Below are 13,931 nucleotides of genomic sequence, written 5' to 3' on the forward strand. Positions count from 1 at the left end.
GTTGACACAGCTAATCTTGACAACTGTTGTGCAAAGAGTTTGTGTGTACTATGCAGAGTGATAGTAGCCTTGTGTTATGAGATCGAAGTGTGTCATTAGTTGCTCCTTTCATGTTGCAGTTTTAAGATGGAAAAAGCCAGTATCACCAAAACAGGCAGGAAAACTCTGTCTATGGAAGAAAAGGTAAAAATTCTGGAAAGACTAAGCTTACCGTGCAACACATGTTGCATTAACACAGAGTATAGGAATACCCGTATCTACATGGAACAGTATTGTGAAAAACAGACTATTTTGGAAAGTGCAAGCAATAATGGGCCATATTACAAAAATGTGTTAACTACTCGAAATATGCAGAGCTGGAAGAAATTATGAAACCTGGTTTCAGGCAGCACATGTGTCAAAATTCCAATAAACAGTGTGACATTGCACGAAAAGGCACTAAAGTTGACAATGCACTTGGGATTGAGGACTTAACAGCATCTAATGGGTGGATAGACAGATTTAAGAAGTAGTACAATGTAGTGAATAAAACTGTATTTGGCAAAGGAAACAGTGTGGACATAAAATCTGTTACTGAATGGCAGAGCGGCAGGTTACAGGAACTTTTGTAACAATATAAACTGAAGGGTATCTTCAACATTGATGAAACACGTCTTTTTTTCCAGCATATTGCCAAATAAACCACTTGTCTTCAAAGGCGAAGACTGCCATGTAGGTAAACACAGTAAAGTTTGCCTGACAATGTTAGGCATGAACTTTCAGATGGTTCCGAAAAAATTAAACCGTTCGTGATTGGCAAATCTAAAAAACCAGGGTGTTTTAAAAATATAAAAACACTACCAACAAAAAAGCATGGATGATGTCAGAATTATATGAGAACAATCACATTGCCTTGATGCACAGCAGAAACTTTCTCTTATTGTGGATTGTTACCCCGCACATCCCAGAAATACAAGTCTACGTAATGTGCAACTAGAGTTTCTGCCACCGAACTGCACAAGCAAATTACATCCTTTGGATGCCTCCTTTAAAGTGTCAGTTTTAGATGATTTGCATTATACTGTGAAGGCATGGACAGAAGTTATGGTGGCCACCACCTCCAATTGCTTCCGAAAAGCAGGATTCATTGAAGCCGACAAAGGAAATGGATCTGATGCACCAGACCTGAGTGCTAGTGACAACAGTGAAAAACTGCTCGCTTCATCATGGGGAAAGGCTGCAGCTGCAACTTCAGGTTCATAATTTCGTACACACTGAAAATCATGTTGTCACTGTAAAAAAGAGTTTCTGTTGATGACGTGATAGACTTTCACATAAAAACACAAAGTGCAGAAAGTGACAGTAATAGTGATAAGGACAATGAGGTTCCCTCAATTGCAGTTGTTAATGCAGCAGTGAGAACAATTTAAAAATATATTTCAGCTGCAGAAGTTTTCCAATGTGTTTACGAACTTGATAACCACACTGAAAAAATTAAAACAACCCACAATTTTGGATTCTTTGGCTAAAAACCAGTAACTACCATACCCATTTGTTCATGACACATTTAGAGACCACCCAAATTAAAGGACTGTATAATAAATAAGAACGGCTTATTAGTGTTTTGTAAATGTGTGCTTAAAATGGTTAAGTGTAATATGGTACCTTTCCCTGTAATCTTTACTGTGGTACAGACCAATCTCTATCGCAATCCCAATGTCTATGTTGATTTGAAAAAGACAATTTGGCTGCAAACTGCAACTAAGACAGTGACACTGAAATAAAGGCAACAGTGGCAGATTGATCTGTAATGCAGTGCCATATTTAATGCACTTCACAATATTTCATGCACCTCTATTTACAAAATCAAAAACGGCTAGATAAGTGGCCGGTACTGTATACATCTGCTGACATCACTTTCGCAGGAAAGTTACACTAAAAATGATGTAGTTTAGAGAGATCTTTAATGCAGTATAATCTTGGCCTGCACTTTTCATAGGTATCAAGTGTAAATACTAAAACCACCAATTGCATCACTTTATCTTTGCAAACATATAAATCATCATGGTGACTGCTTGGTTTAAGTTGTTTATAATGCAATTTGTTGTGCTATAGTTCCTGTGAATGACATGTCACCTGCTAAACATTGCACAAAATTCAGATAACCTTTATTAATTAATAAACATTACCTGCTGAGTATTTTGTTGCCTATTGTCTACATATATCATAGAAAACTATGAAAATGAAAGGGTGCCCCCACACACAACCAGTAAAACTTAAGTCATTTCCTACATTTTACATTTTCCCACAGTTTACACCATTTTTTCCAAGTCCTTTGAAAAGTGTAAAAACAGGGTATTGTAGTTCTGTAATTAGCTGTGGTTTGCTTATCTCCGATTTTATAAAAACATATACTGCTTAAGATTATGATTATTTTGTCATTAGGGCATTTAAGAGCTGGGTGAAGGTGCCTTCCATCTGTTAACATCAATTTAATTCTATATTATAATTTATCATTCAACTGTAAACGGAGGAGGAAAGATACTAAAGACACAAAGTTCATGGCAAGGAAATTGTGTTGGTTCATTAAAGACAGCCCCCCCAAATTTTTGAAGCAATTCTTAAAATTTTGATGTAATCGTAGATAAAAAAACACTGAATGTTATTTTTTGCAGGCTCCAGAGACTGATCGAACAAGAAAAGCTGAACATGGTTCAAATGGCTCTGAGCACTATGGGACTCAACTGCTGAGGTCATTAGTCCCCTAGAACTTAGAACTAGTTAAACCTAACGAACCTAAGGACATCACAAACATCCATGCCCGAGGCAGGATTCGAACCTGCGACCGTAGCGGCCTTGCGGTTCCAGACTGCAGCGCCTTTAACCGCACGGCCACTTCGGCCGGCCAAAGCTGAACATGTCCAGCAATGATTGCTATCTCTAAAATATATTACAGTACCATGCAAACAAAGTAAATGTACAAGTATCTACTTTTACATCATCTTTGTTCTGCAAATGTTCACCTTTCTAGCATTTTTTAACTGATACATGTTTAGTATGTATGAGAAATTACCTGTGAAACATGCTTAGAGCAACTGCAGCAGTAGCTTTCTGATGTGGACGATCTACTCGCAAGCCTTTTCAAAACACTGTACACCTGCAGAAAATTAATGATGGACTTACAACAAACAGTTAAGCAACAAATATACAAAAATATGGAGCGCAAGCAAGTGATCAAAAGTGAAAAACAGTACTGTACAGAGATTATTTCAGTCATAAAATTTTACAGGGAATGTAGCCTGTGCAGCATACAATATTATCACACTAATATGAACAGCCTCCTTCAAAGTGTAAAAAATACAAGTAGGAAGAAAATGTTTTTGCGGAAGACACAATAAAAAAATCAACAGTGCAAGAAATGTCAGATGTTAAACGCAGCAAGTATGCCTAAGAGTACAAAACAAGGTTCAGTACACACCAACACACAATTATGCAAAGAATACTACATAGCTAGTCAAAAAACATGGAATTCCACGAACAGATGTCCATCACTTACTGCATCAGTGGGATGAAACATTCCTTTAATATACTGGAATGATATCAACAAAAAATGTTTGGAATAAACTAAGAGACTCTTTGTAAAGAAAATAATAGCACGAAAACACTAAATCTGTTACTATGATAAACTGGCAGTTCTACTTAACCTCCAGAACAGAATTTCAAAGGATATCAACAGGGCATTAGGCTGTATGTTATTTTAACAGCAGCAACTGCTTTTACTATGCTAAAACACATCTATGTCAATTTGACAGAGCACAGAAAGACCTAAGTGGAAACAAGGTATGTTGAGTAGATAACATTTCCTCACAGGTATTTATATTCTTGGGAGAGCCAGTTACAACAAAACTATTCTGTCTAGTGTACATGATGTACAAGACAGGTGAAATACTCCAAGATTTCAAGAAGAATGTAATAATTTCAACTTCCAAGAAAGCGCATACTGACAGGTGTGATTATTACAACCTTATCTGTTAAATATGTCACAGCTGCAAAAATACTGATGGACCACTCCATACCAAGTGGTCTATTTTTGGAAAAAGTTCCCACAAAACCATCACGGATTTTGCTAAAAGTTTGCATGAACATGTGTACATGTCCCCAACGAACATAGGTAAAGTTTTACTTTTACCATTACAATACTTTCGGAGATATAGTCATTTGCTTCAACCCATAATGCAGCTTTCAACAGGGCACCCTGAGTTTACGGTAACTTCGAGACATTCGAACAAACAAAACTTAGCCATATTTTACAACTTCTTGCATCCTCTTGAGTAAAACAATAATAAAGATTTCTTGCTCAATTTTAGTATGGATAAGTTGGATGAAAAAATGTGAAGTTTAGCTTTTCATAAAACTTACACATAATAACTTACTAATATATATAGTACTACAATATAAAATTTCATTCTTCTACCACTTTCCAGTAGTTTACAAATTGAGGGCAGAGTTGATTTCTGTAACAATGCCAGAACTGGGTATTTTTAGCAAACTTCTGTAACCTCTCTTAAAACATTTTCATTAGGAAGACTATGTTCTAAACTACCTAACAACCTACATTAGGTTTTGCAATACAGGCATATAAAAACGACAATGGGGACGTGCATTGAAAATGCGCCCATAGTCCACTGGTACTCAAACCTGGCATCTTTTATTAAGTTCTACAATTGTTTACTACTCACTGAAGAGGTTAGTATTGGAAGTACTGCTGACTAGGAATTGAGTTCAACTCACAAGAACTTTTTTTTTTTTTAACAGTGTAGCTTGTCATGATTCATCATGATCTGTTTCAGCCACATGATAAAATCATGTAAACTGCCTTCAAGTTTTACAGCATTGTCACATGGTGAAAATTTTGGTAAAGTTCACAGCAGTTCTCTTTCTTTTTTTTTTTTGGGGTGGGGGTGGGGTGGGAAGGATTCATGTTATAGAGAATTTAGAGTATTATTTTACTGTGCAATGCTACTTATGTGGCGGTTTAATTCTGGTTTAAAGCATAGCATATTTTGTGTTCACAAAATAGCGGTTTATATGGCACATTAGTGTACTGATAAAAATTTTACAAATATGTTGTGGTCCTTGATGGCTTAACCACTGATGGTTTCTTTTAAAATGAGAAAACCAGCATCCCACTGCCACTGGAGCTGTGGCTGATGCTGTGCAACAGCACCTATGGGTGCTTTTCTTTACCGCAGGTTCCCAAATCTTAAGACAGATTTAAGTGTGAGTCCAGAGTTTCAAGAGGTCTCATTCAGGATCCTAAGCTCATGCTCCCTTCACACTACTTGAGTTTTTTGTAGGTCTCAATAATTTTCTATTTGATGTCATCAGGGAAACCATACTGCCAGTCAGACAATATCACTGATGATGTTGGAATAACTGCAATAACGTGCTGTTCCGTAACTCAACATTTGTCATTCCTTGATGGCCAATAAAATGAAATTGCAGGGCCATGTGGGTGCATAAAGTTTATTTAATCATTCTGTCAGCACAGATCTCTAAGATATTTCCAACCCATCAATGTCAATGTTTTTTGTAAACACATGCAGCATATTATCCTGTCTTGAGATCCAATGTTAACAGACCTCCTTCATTACTATCATTAAGTTTGTTCAGCAGAGATGTTGCATCATTTGAAACCCTAAGCTGACCAGATTTGCTGTTTCGTCATTTGACAAAACGGTATTAAATTTGCTTTCATCAGGAAAGAATAAATTGAATGAAATAAAGCATTAAAAGAAGGGATTAGGATGGTTAATTTGGAGGAGGGGACCAAATGGCGAGGTTTTCCGTCCCATTGGATTAGGGAAGGAAGTCGGCCATACCCTTTCAAAGGAACCATCCCGGCATTTGCCTGAAGCGATTTTGGGACATCGAGGAAAACCTAAATCAGGATGCCCGGACGCATATTTGAACCATCGCCCTCCCAAATGCAAGTCCAGTGTGCTCACCACTGCACCACCTTGCACAGTGTTACAAGAAGGGAGATTTAAATATGGGCATACTCCAGCAGGAACTACAGAGAATCCTCACTTTCTGCCTTTTGATGAAAAAATAATACAGGTCAACAGAGTTTCAAATGATGCATCATCTTTTCTGGCCAAAATTAGTGACAGTAGCAAAGGGCATACGAGAGAGAATGAAATATAAATCAAATTTTCTTTGTAAGTTTACTTAAGTTCCAGAAAAATTCATGCACACAAACTTTAATGGGAAAAAAAGTCTTACCAGCAGATAAGCATTTTCTTGATCCCATTTTTGTAAAACGAATGTGGCTCTGGAAGCAGCCAGTTATGCACAAACACTCTGACAGTGCCATCAATGTCAAATCTGAGCCCTCCAGCTACTTCCTTTAGAGGTCCAAACAAATGAAAATTGCTGGGTGGTTAAGTCCTGACTGTAGGGATGATGATCTAGTGTGGTCCAGAACAATTTCTGAATTTTTTGTTTAGTTTGGGCAGCTTCGGGGGTTCGAGCGCTGTCATGAAGCACGATCACATCCTGGATGGCAAATGCACCTTCTCGGATATGCAGGTATTTTTGGTCTTAAAGTTGGTAATAGTTTGCAACATTCACAGTACAAAATTTGTGGAGAAAACTGATTAAGAGAACTTATTTAAAATCAAAAAAGACTTCTGCAGGATTTTTCCCCATGGAGAGAGAGAGAGTTTCTCTCTCTGGTGGGTGTAGATTTGTCCTTTTTGCACCATTCCACACTCGTCTGCCGCCTCCCTCCTCCACCTTCTCCTTGATTCAGGGGTGTGAGGGTGAAACCACATTTCATTGCAGGTCACAATCCAGTGCAAAAAATGTCCCACTTTAGTTTCGTAGCCTGTCACTAGCCATCTGCACACTGAGACAAGGCAGTTTGTGCTCTGCAGTGAGAAGATGGGGCATCAACACAGTGGACACTTTCTGTAAACCAAAGCTGTCAGTAATGATCACCTGAGCACTACCACAGCTTATGTCAGCCTCCTCAGTGGTAATTTCACCTGTAATTGGTGATCGTCTCCAATAAGCTGGCAAACAATGTGGATATTCTGCCTTGTTAATCCCTGGAGACGCCTGTGAGATGCATTCTCAGCTGTTTCTCATCCTTGTGAAAACTGTTTGTGCCATGTTTACACTTGAGTCTTTCTCACAAAGTGTTGTTCCCAAACTGTGCCACAAGTATTTTCAAAATACCTCTAACATTGCCATTCTGACGGAAGAAATTGTACAACAACATTCTAGGTGTGGAGAACCATAGCTGGAAATGAAAGCAACAATCAGCACATATCGCACAGCTGTCCATTTACAAAAAGGTTTGTAAAAGAACAATCATGGTTTATATTTGATCCATCCTCTCATATTAATGTTGGACCTCCAGTCAGGACAATATGTTGCATGCATTTACGAGCAATAGTCGTGGATTGGAAATATCTGAGAGGCCGCTGCTGAGCAGAAGAATGCTTTAATAAACTTTATGCATGCACATGGCCCAGCAAATTAATATTATTGGCTATCAAGGAGTGACAAGTGTTGGGTTCTAGACCAGCACATTATTGCAGTTACTTCAGCACCATCAGTGGCACCACATGGCCAGTAGTACAGATTTCCTCGAACAGCAATGTACTGAAATCAGTAAAAAATTCAAGCAGCTAGAAGCAAGCATGAGCTTAGGGTCCTAGAAGAGACTTCTTCTAACTTTGGCCTCTAACACTAAACCTAATCTTGGCTGCTGTTGTACAGCTATCAGACATGGTCCCTATATGATGATGGGGATGCTGTTTCTCTCTCTGTCTCTCAAAGAAACCAGCAGTAGTTAAGCTACCATGGATAACAGTAATACACCTGTACAATTTTTCACTAGTGCACTATTGTTCCACATAAATCACAATAAAGAAAACTTGTCAAGCTGCAGACAGGCAGAGTTAAAAAGACATTCACATAAAGCTTTTGGCCATAGCATTCATCAGAAACACACACACACACACACACACACACACACACACACACACACACACACACACACCTGATGCACCCATGACTGCCAACTCCAACATCTCAGGCCAGAATGCCACTATCACGTGGGGTTACCTATCATGATACCCTTAAATGAGGGACATCCTACCCGAGATACTTCCCACCCCTCCTACAGTGATGTTCCATTGCCCACACAAACTCCGCAACATCTTAGTCCATCCCTATGCCACTCCCAGTCTCAACCCCTTGGCACAACGATCATATGCCTGTGGAAGAACCAGGTGCAAAACCTGCCCAATCCACCCACCCAGCACTTCCTATTCCAGTCCTGTCACAGGTTCATCCTGCCCCATCAGGGGCCTGGCCATCTGTGAAAGCAGCCGTATCATTTATCAACTCCATTACAATCACTGCACTGCTTTCTATATTGGTATGAAACCAACCAGCTGACCGCCAGGATGAATGGCCACTGCCAAACTGTGGTCAAGAACAAAGCAAACAAACCTGTGGCACAACACGTAGCTTAAAATAACGTACTTGACTTCAATGCCTGTTTTTCTACCTGACCCATCAGGATCCTTCCCTCCACCACCAGCTTTTCTGAACTGCGCAGATGGGAGTTATCCTTACAACACATTCTCCACTCCCGTAATTACCCCAGCCTCAACCTATGGTTGTCCCCACACCCTCCACCCAACAGTTTCCAACCCCTCTGTCCTATCATCTCCTCCCCATTTCATCTCCCACCATGTTTATTTGCAGCCCTCTGCCAAGGAATCTAACTGTCTTTCCCCACTACTTTTTCTCTTCTTTTTGACCCCATCTCCCTGCCCCACAACCTCCTGCACTGTGCCTGTTGACAGTCTTGTCCCTGCACACTTCACCAGACAGCGTTCATCTCTTCCTGCTTGCTTGCTTGTGTGTGTGTGTGTGTGTGTGTGTGTGTGTGTGTGTGGAGAGAGAGAGAGAGAGAGAGAGAGAGAGAGAGAGAGAGAGAGAGAATGGCATATATATCATATATCTTAGTGACGAATTCTGCTGCCAAAAGCTTTATGTGAGTGTCTTAATTGTGCATGTCTGCAACTTGACATGTCTCCTTTCTGGTAAGCAGCAATCTCTTTTCCTACATTGTTGACATTCCTACCTGAAATTTCCACATAAATCACAACTATGCAAACACAATATATGCTGTACTTTTAACAGGAATCAAACTAGCACAACAATTGCATTGCAGAATAAAGACATACTCAAAATTCTTTATAACATGGAATCCTTTCCAAAATACATCGGGCAGACTGCTATGAACTTCTCCAAAATTTACACAATGTGACAGTAGCATAAAATTCGAAGGCAGTTCAGTTCATAAGATGTATGTTACAGCTGTTGTGTGATAATTTTACTAGCATAGAAAAATATTTTGTTGGCACTCACCTACATCAGGTGAAATGATAATCATAATAGAATAAGAGCACTCACAGCTGACATCGAAAGATTTAAGTGTTCAGTTTTCCCATGCGCTGTCCGAGGGTGGTAGAGAAGTAACCTGAAGGTGGTTCGATGAACCATTTGTGAGGCACTTAAATATAATTAATACAGTAACAATTTAGATCTCTAGTGCCCTGGCAATGTACAGTCAAATTTTGAAGTTTGTATCCCATCTGATGCTGTAGCTTTTATAGCAGAAAAACAGGCTGAAATATATCATGCGTCACGACGAGACACCCCTTCTTTGAAGTTTTTCGAGTTCTTCCACCTCACTTCCTAGTAATCAGAAGTTTCAGTATTACCTTCTCCAGACAGTACTAAACAACTGTAGAACTTCAGTTTGTGAAGTACTGAAAAGCAGCAGAGGAATAATTTTGTATTCTAAGACTTTGTATTGGTTTGGTAAGATATCACATGCAAAGTTTCAGGTTTATTTATTCAATTACTTCCGGAGATATAAAAAGGCTAAACAACTTATCTTTTCTTTTTCGAGCAACCATTTTTTGAGCTCTCTACTTCGAATTAACCATACAAAAGTTCCCTAAGTTCCTTTTTAATTATTTCACTTAACAGAGTGCGAAAAGTTGTACATAATGGCTAAGTTTTGTTTCTTTCAAGAACATTTTGCCAGAGATAAAATGTCTCAAAAGATGCCGAAAACTTGGGTGCAATGTTGAAAGCTGTGCTGCGAGATCAAACAAACGACTATATCTCTACAGATATTATAATGACAAAAGTAAAACTTCACCAACGTTCAGTGGGAACATGTGAAAGTGAACACAAAATTTCATCAAAATCCATGATGATCATGCAAGGACCTCTAGGCCACTTGACATGTAATGACCTTGACACCAATTATCAGTTTGAGTTCTGGAGAAATACCGGAACACTTGAGACAATACAGTCACTATGACTTAGGAGATAGGTTGAGGAAAGGCAACCCGATGTACCAGGTATTTGTAGACATACAGAAAGCTTTTGAAAATGCAGGGGTAAAATACAGCTTATTTACAACTTTTACAGCAACCATACAGCAGTTAAGAGTCTAAAGGTATAAAAGGAAAGAAGTGGTTGAAAAGGGAGTTAGACATACTTTTAGACCATCCCTGATGATGTTCAGTCTGTACTTTGAGCAAGCAATAAAGGAAACCAAAGAAAAATTTGGATAAGAAATTAAAGTTCTGAGAGAAAAAACAAAAACTTTTGTGGTTTGCTGATGACATTGTAATTCTGTCACAGACATCAAAGGACATGGAAGAGCAGTTGAACAGAATGACCAGTGTCTTGAAAGTATGATACAAGATGAACATCAACAAAAGCAAAGCAAGTGTGATGGAATGTAGTGGAGTTTAAATCAAGTGATGCTGAGCGAATTAGATTAGGAAATGAGACACTTAAAGTAGTAGAACAGTTTTGCTATTTGGGCAGCAAAATAACTGATGATGGTCGAAGAAGAGAGGATATAAAATGTAGACTTGCAACAGCAAGAAGAGAAATATGAACATCGAATATAGATTCGAGTGTTAGGAAGTCTTTTCTGAAAGTATTTGTCTGGAGTATAGCCTTGTATGAAAATTAAGTTTAGAGGAAAAGCAGTTCAGACAAGAAGAGAATATGTGGTGCTACAAAAAAAAAAAGAAAAAATGCTGAAGATTATAGGAGTAGATCACTTAACTAATGAGGAGGTACTGAAATATAATTGAGGGAACAAGAAATTTGTGGCACAATTTGACCAAAAGAAGGGATGTGTTGATAGGAGGGGCCAGGGGAATTGCAAACAGAGACTAAGATATGAATGCAGTACGCAGGTTCTAATGTATATAGGTTGCAATAGTTATTCGGAGATGAAGAGTCTTGCATAGGATATAGTAGCATGGAAAGGGGAGCTGCATTATAACCAGTCTTCAGACTGAAGACCACTACCAGCAATATACACAATTGTTTAAACCTTAACTGGGTCGTACAAAACATTTTACAGCTCACATAACCAAAATACTCAGCTTAGCCTCAGTTTAGCAGAGCTCAAACATTTCTATTTGCCATGTGTGAACTGGTAAATCTGGTAAATGCAGAACTGGCCAGGTTACAAGGAACTGTGTTTATTGCATCCATTACATCTTGATAGTAAGCACAGTCTATGCTAGTTGTTAAGAAACCTACAGGATCTAATATAGTCATGTCAATATTAGGGCTCCCAACAATGTCCAGAGTAATTCTGATATCTACTCTATTCCAATGCCAGAGGAGCTATGGGAAAAGCTAGTCCCCAAAATAGATTTAGCAGATGCACACCTAGTTAAAACTGGATGTAGAAGCCTGGAAAATCTCAGTGATAAATACACTACAGGGACTGTATAGGTAGACCAGATTACATTTTGGCATATCAAGTGCACTAGCCACTTTTCAAAGATACTTGGAGCAACTCTCATACACGATCCCTCAATGCATAAATTATCTGTATGACACTGTCACTGTAGCCACAAGATAGCTACACTTTCAGAATCTACAAGTGCAATTTGATGGACCCAATTCAAATGAGTTATGCTGTCACCTGGATAAATGTTTTACCAACCTAGTGTCAAGGATTTATAGCCTATGGTAAGTGATGTGGCATCCTAGGTAGTTAAAATATTTATTCAAGCCTATTTTAGATGTTACCGATTGACTCCACTGAAATACTATCACTTTTGTTTTTATCTACAGACAATGTTAGGTTGCAATCTTAGGCTATCTGCTGCAGCTTACAGACTCTTATCTCAATGTAATCATTCTCTCTTATCAAAGTTAGATCATCTGCATATAAAATTACATTTAACCTAACCATAACAGGCAATATCCCTAATACATGAAAAGAAGAAGAAGAAGAAGAAGAAAGTTATCGTTGGGGTAAAACCAACTGTCTAACAAGTGGAGCCATAGATACTCTGCCTACTACCAGAAATCTGGAAAAATTACAATCCTCCTCCTAGTGCTTATCCATTCAATATGGTGGTGACCATCACAACTTTATTATTTTTTGTTTGTTCAAGAGAGTTTCTCTCTCCTGTGTGAAGTCCATGTCATTAAGTTTCTGAGTCAAGATGCTGTTTCCTCCCTCAGCCTCATTATACCAGATATCTTTCCTTAAAAAAAAAATGTTATGCAGAAGTTTATACCAGTTTCCAGGCCTCATAACATGGGTGAGATACTGTAGTGCTGCGCCACAAGTAAGTGCAGGCATGGATTTGGGGAATTCTTGTAAATTTCTTTCATCTATGGCTGTAAGGTAGTAGCTGAGAGACTTATCACGTCAGACGGCAGGTGCAGGCAATGTTGATATTTAGCAAACAACAGCTGCGAGGCAGGTCTACGACACAGTGTGCAGGCAAGAAGGTACAGCCTGACGGGCACTGTATACAAGTGTGAAGTACTAAGGGCAGCAGAGGGCACTGACATGCTGTGAAGAACCCATAGATTGCAGTTGCAACAGCACCTAGTGACCTATGTGTAGGGGCCGAAGTGGGCTAAGGAAAACTGACATGGTATTATTAAAGAGCACTCCACTTGTTCCCTTTAGAGGAACTTATTCAGTCATAGAGAAAAGACATATAAATAAGCGAGCCTGGAAGTTCAAAGGGGGCAGTCATGTTATCATTCTGTTCACATCTAAAACTGGACAGAATGAAAGTTGCAGGTCAATCACAACAACCTTCTAGTGATGGATATCAGCACCCTACCGGCCCACTTAAAACTACCATCAACCTTCACTGCAGAGAGACGCCAAAGCTGTGGTGGGGCAAGCCGTATCTGGGAGCTGCACTAGCACAAGGAGTGAGAGTTCTGCTAGCCTCCGCTGCTCTGGGTGACACTGTCCAGCAGACTGCAAGCTCTGTCCGTAGAGGCGGAGCAGGGGCATTGTAACTCATGGCCTCCTCGATGCAGAGCTGTCTGCAGTCCCTTATTGAGTTGGGTGGATGGCCAGAGCTACTTAGGCTCATTACATGGATGGTGGTCAGCAGTTTCTGTCTGGCAAACTACATGAGGTCCACGAGTTGTGCTTGAGGGAGCAGCCAGTCGTGTCCCAGGCTACCGGCAAAACTGACACATGCGGTGCCCACTGATCTATGATGTCAGTAGGAGGGCTACATCTGCAAGGCGGGGCAGCCGGACACCGATGCAGCAGATTCTGGCATTGGCATTGACCCATGCATGGACTCTGCGAGGCACAATCATTGGGATCAGCAGAAGGCTCACTGTGTACCTTCGATGCAATAAAATCAATGACATTCTTGACAGTGTTTCCCTTCATGCTTCAGCATGAATCACCGTTCTTTCCCAAAACATAACCCTCTGTCATTCTGACGTATTACAATCCCAGTTCAGGGGGTTGTAACAGTAGTTTTCCACATTTTACTAGCTTTGGAACCTGTTTTTCTTTATTTCACAGAAAATTCCATTGTCAGTAA

The 13,931-nt window shown here is 39.5% G+C and overlaps 1 protein-coding gene across 1 annotated transcript in view; it reads right to left on the bottom strand.

Annotated features, from left to right (window-relative positions):
* The window catches only part of LOC124545855, a 77,957-nt gene that overhangs the window by 38,062 nt on the left and 25,964 nt on the right, over nt 1-13,931 (bottom strand). The window contains exon 6 of the mRNA XM_047124813.1: nt 3,053-3,136. Coding sequence (XP_046980769.1) covers nt 3,053-3,136 — 84 coding nt within the window. The remainder of the gene's footprint in view (nt 1-3,052; nt 3,137-13,931) is intronic.

Source organism: Schistocerca americana, chromosome 8, assembly GCF_021461395.2.
Source record: "Schistocerca americana isolate TAMUIC-IGC-003095 chromosome 8, iqSchAmer2.1, whole genome shotgun sequence".
Classification (NCBI taxonomy): domain Eukaryota; kingdom Metazoa; phylum Arthropoda; class Insecta; order Orthoptera; family Acrididae; genus Schistocerca; species Schistocerca americana.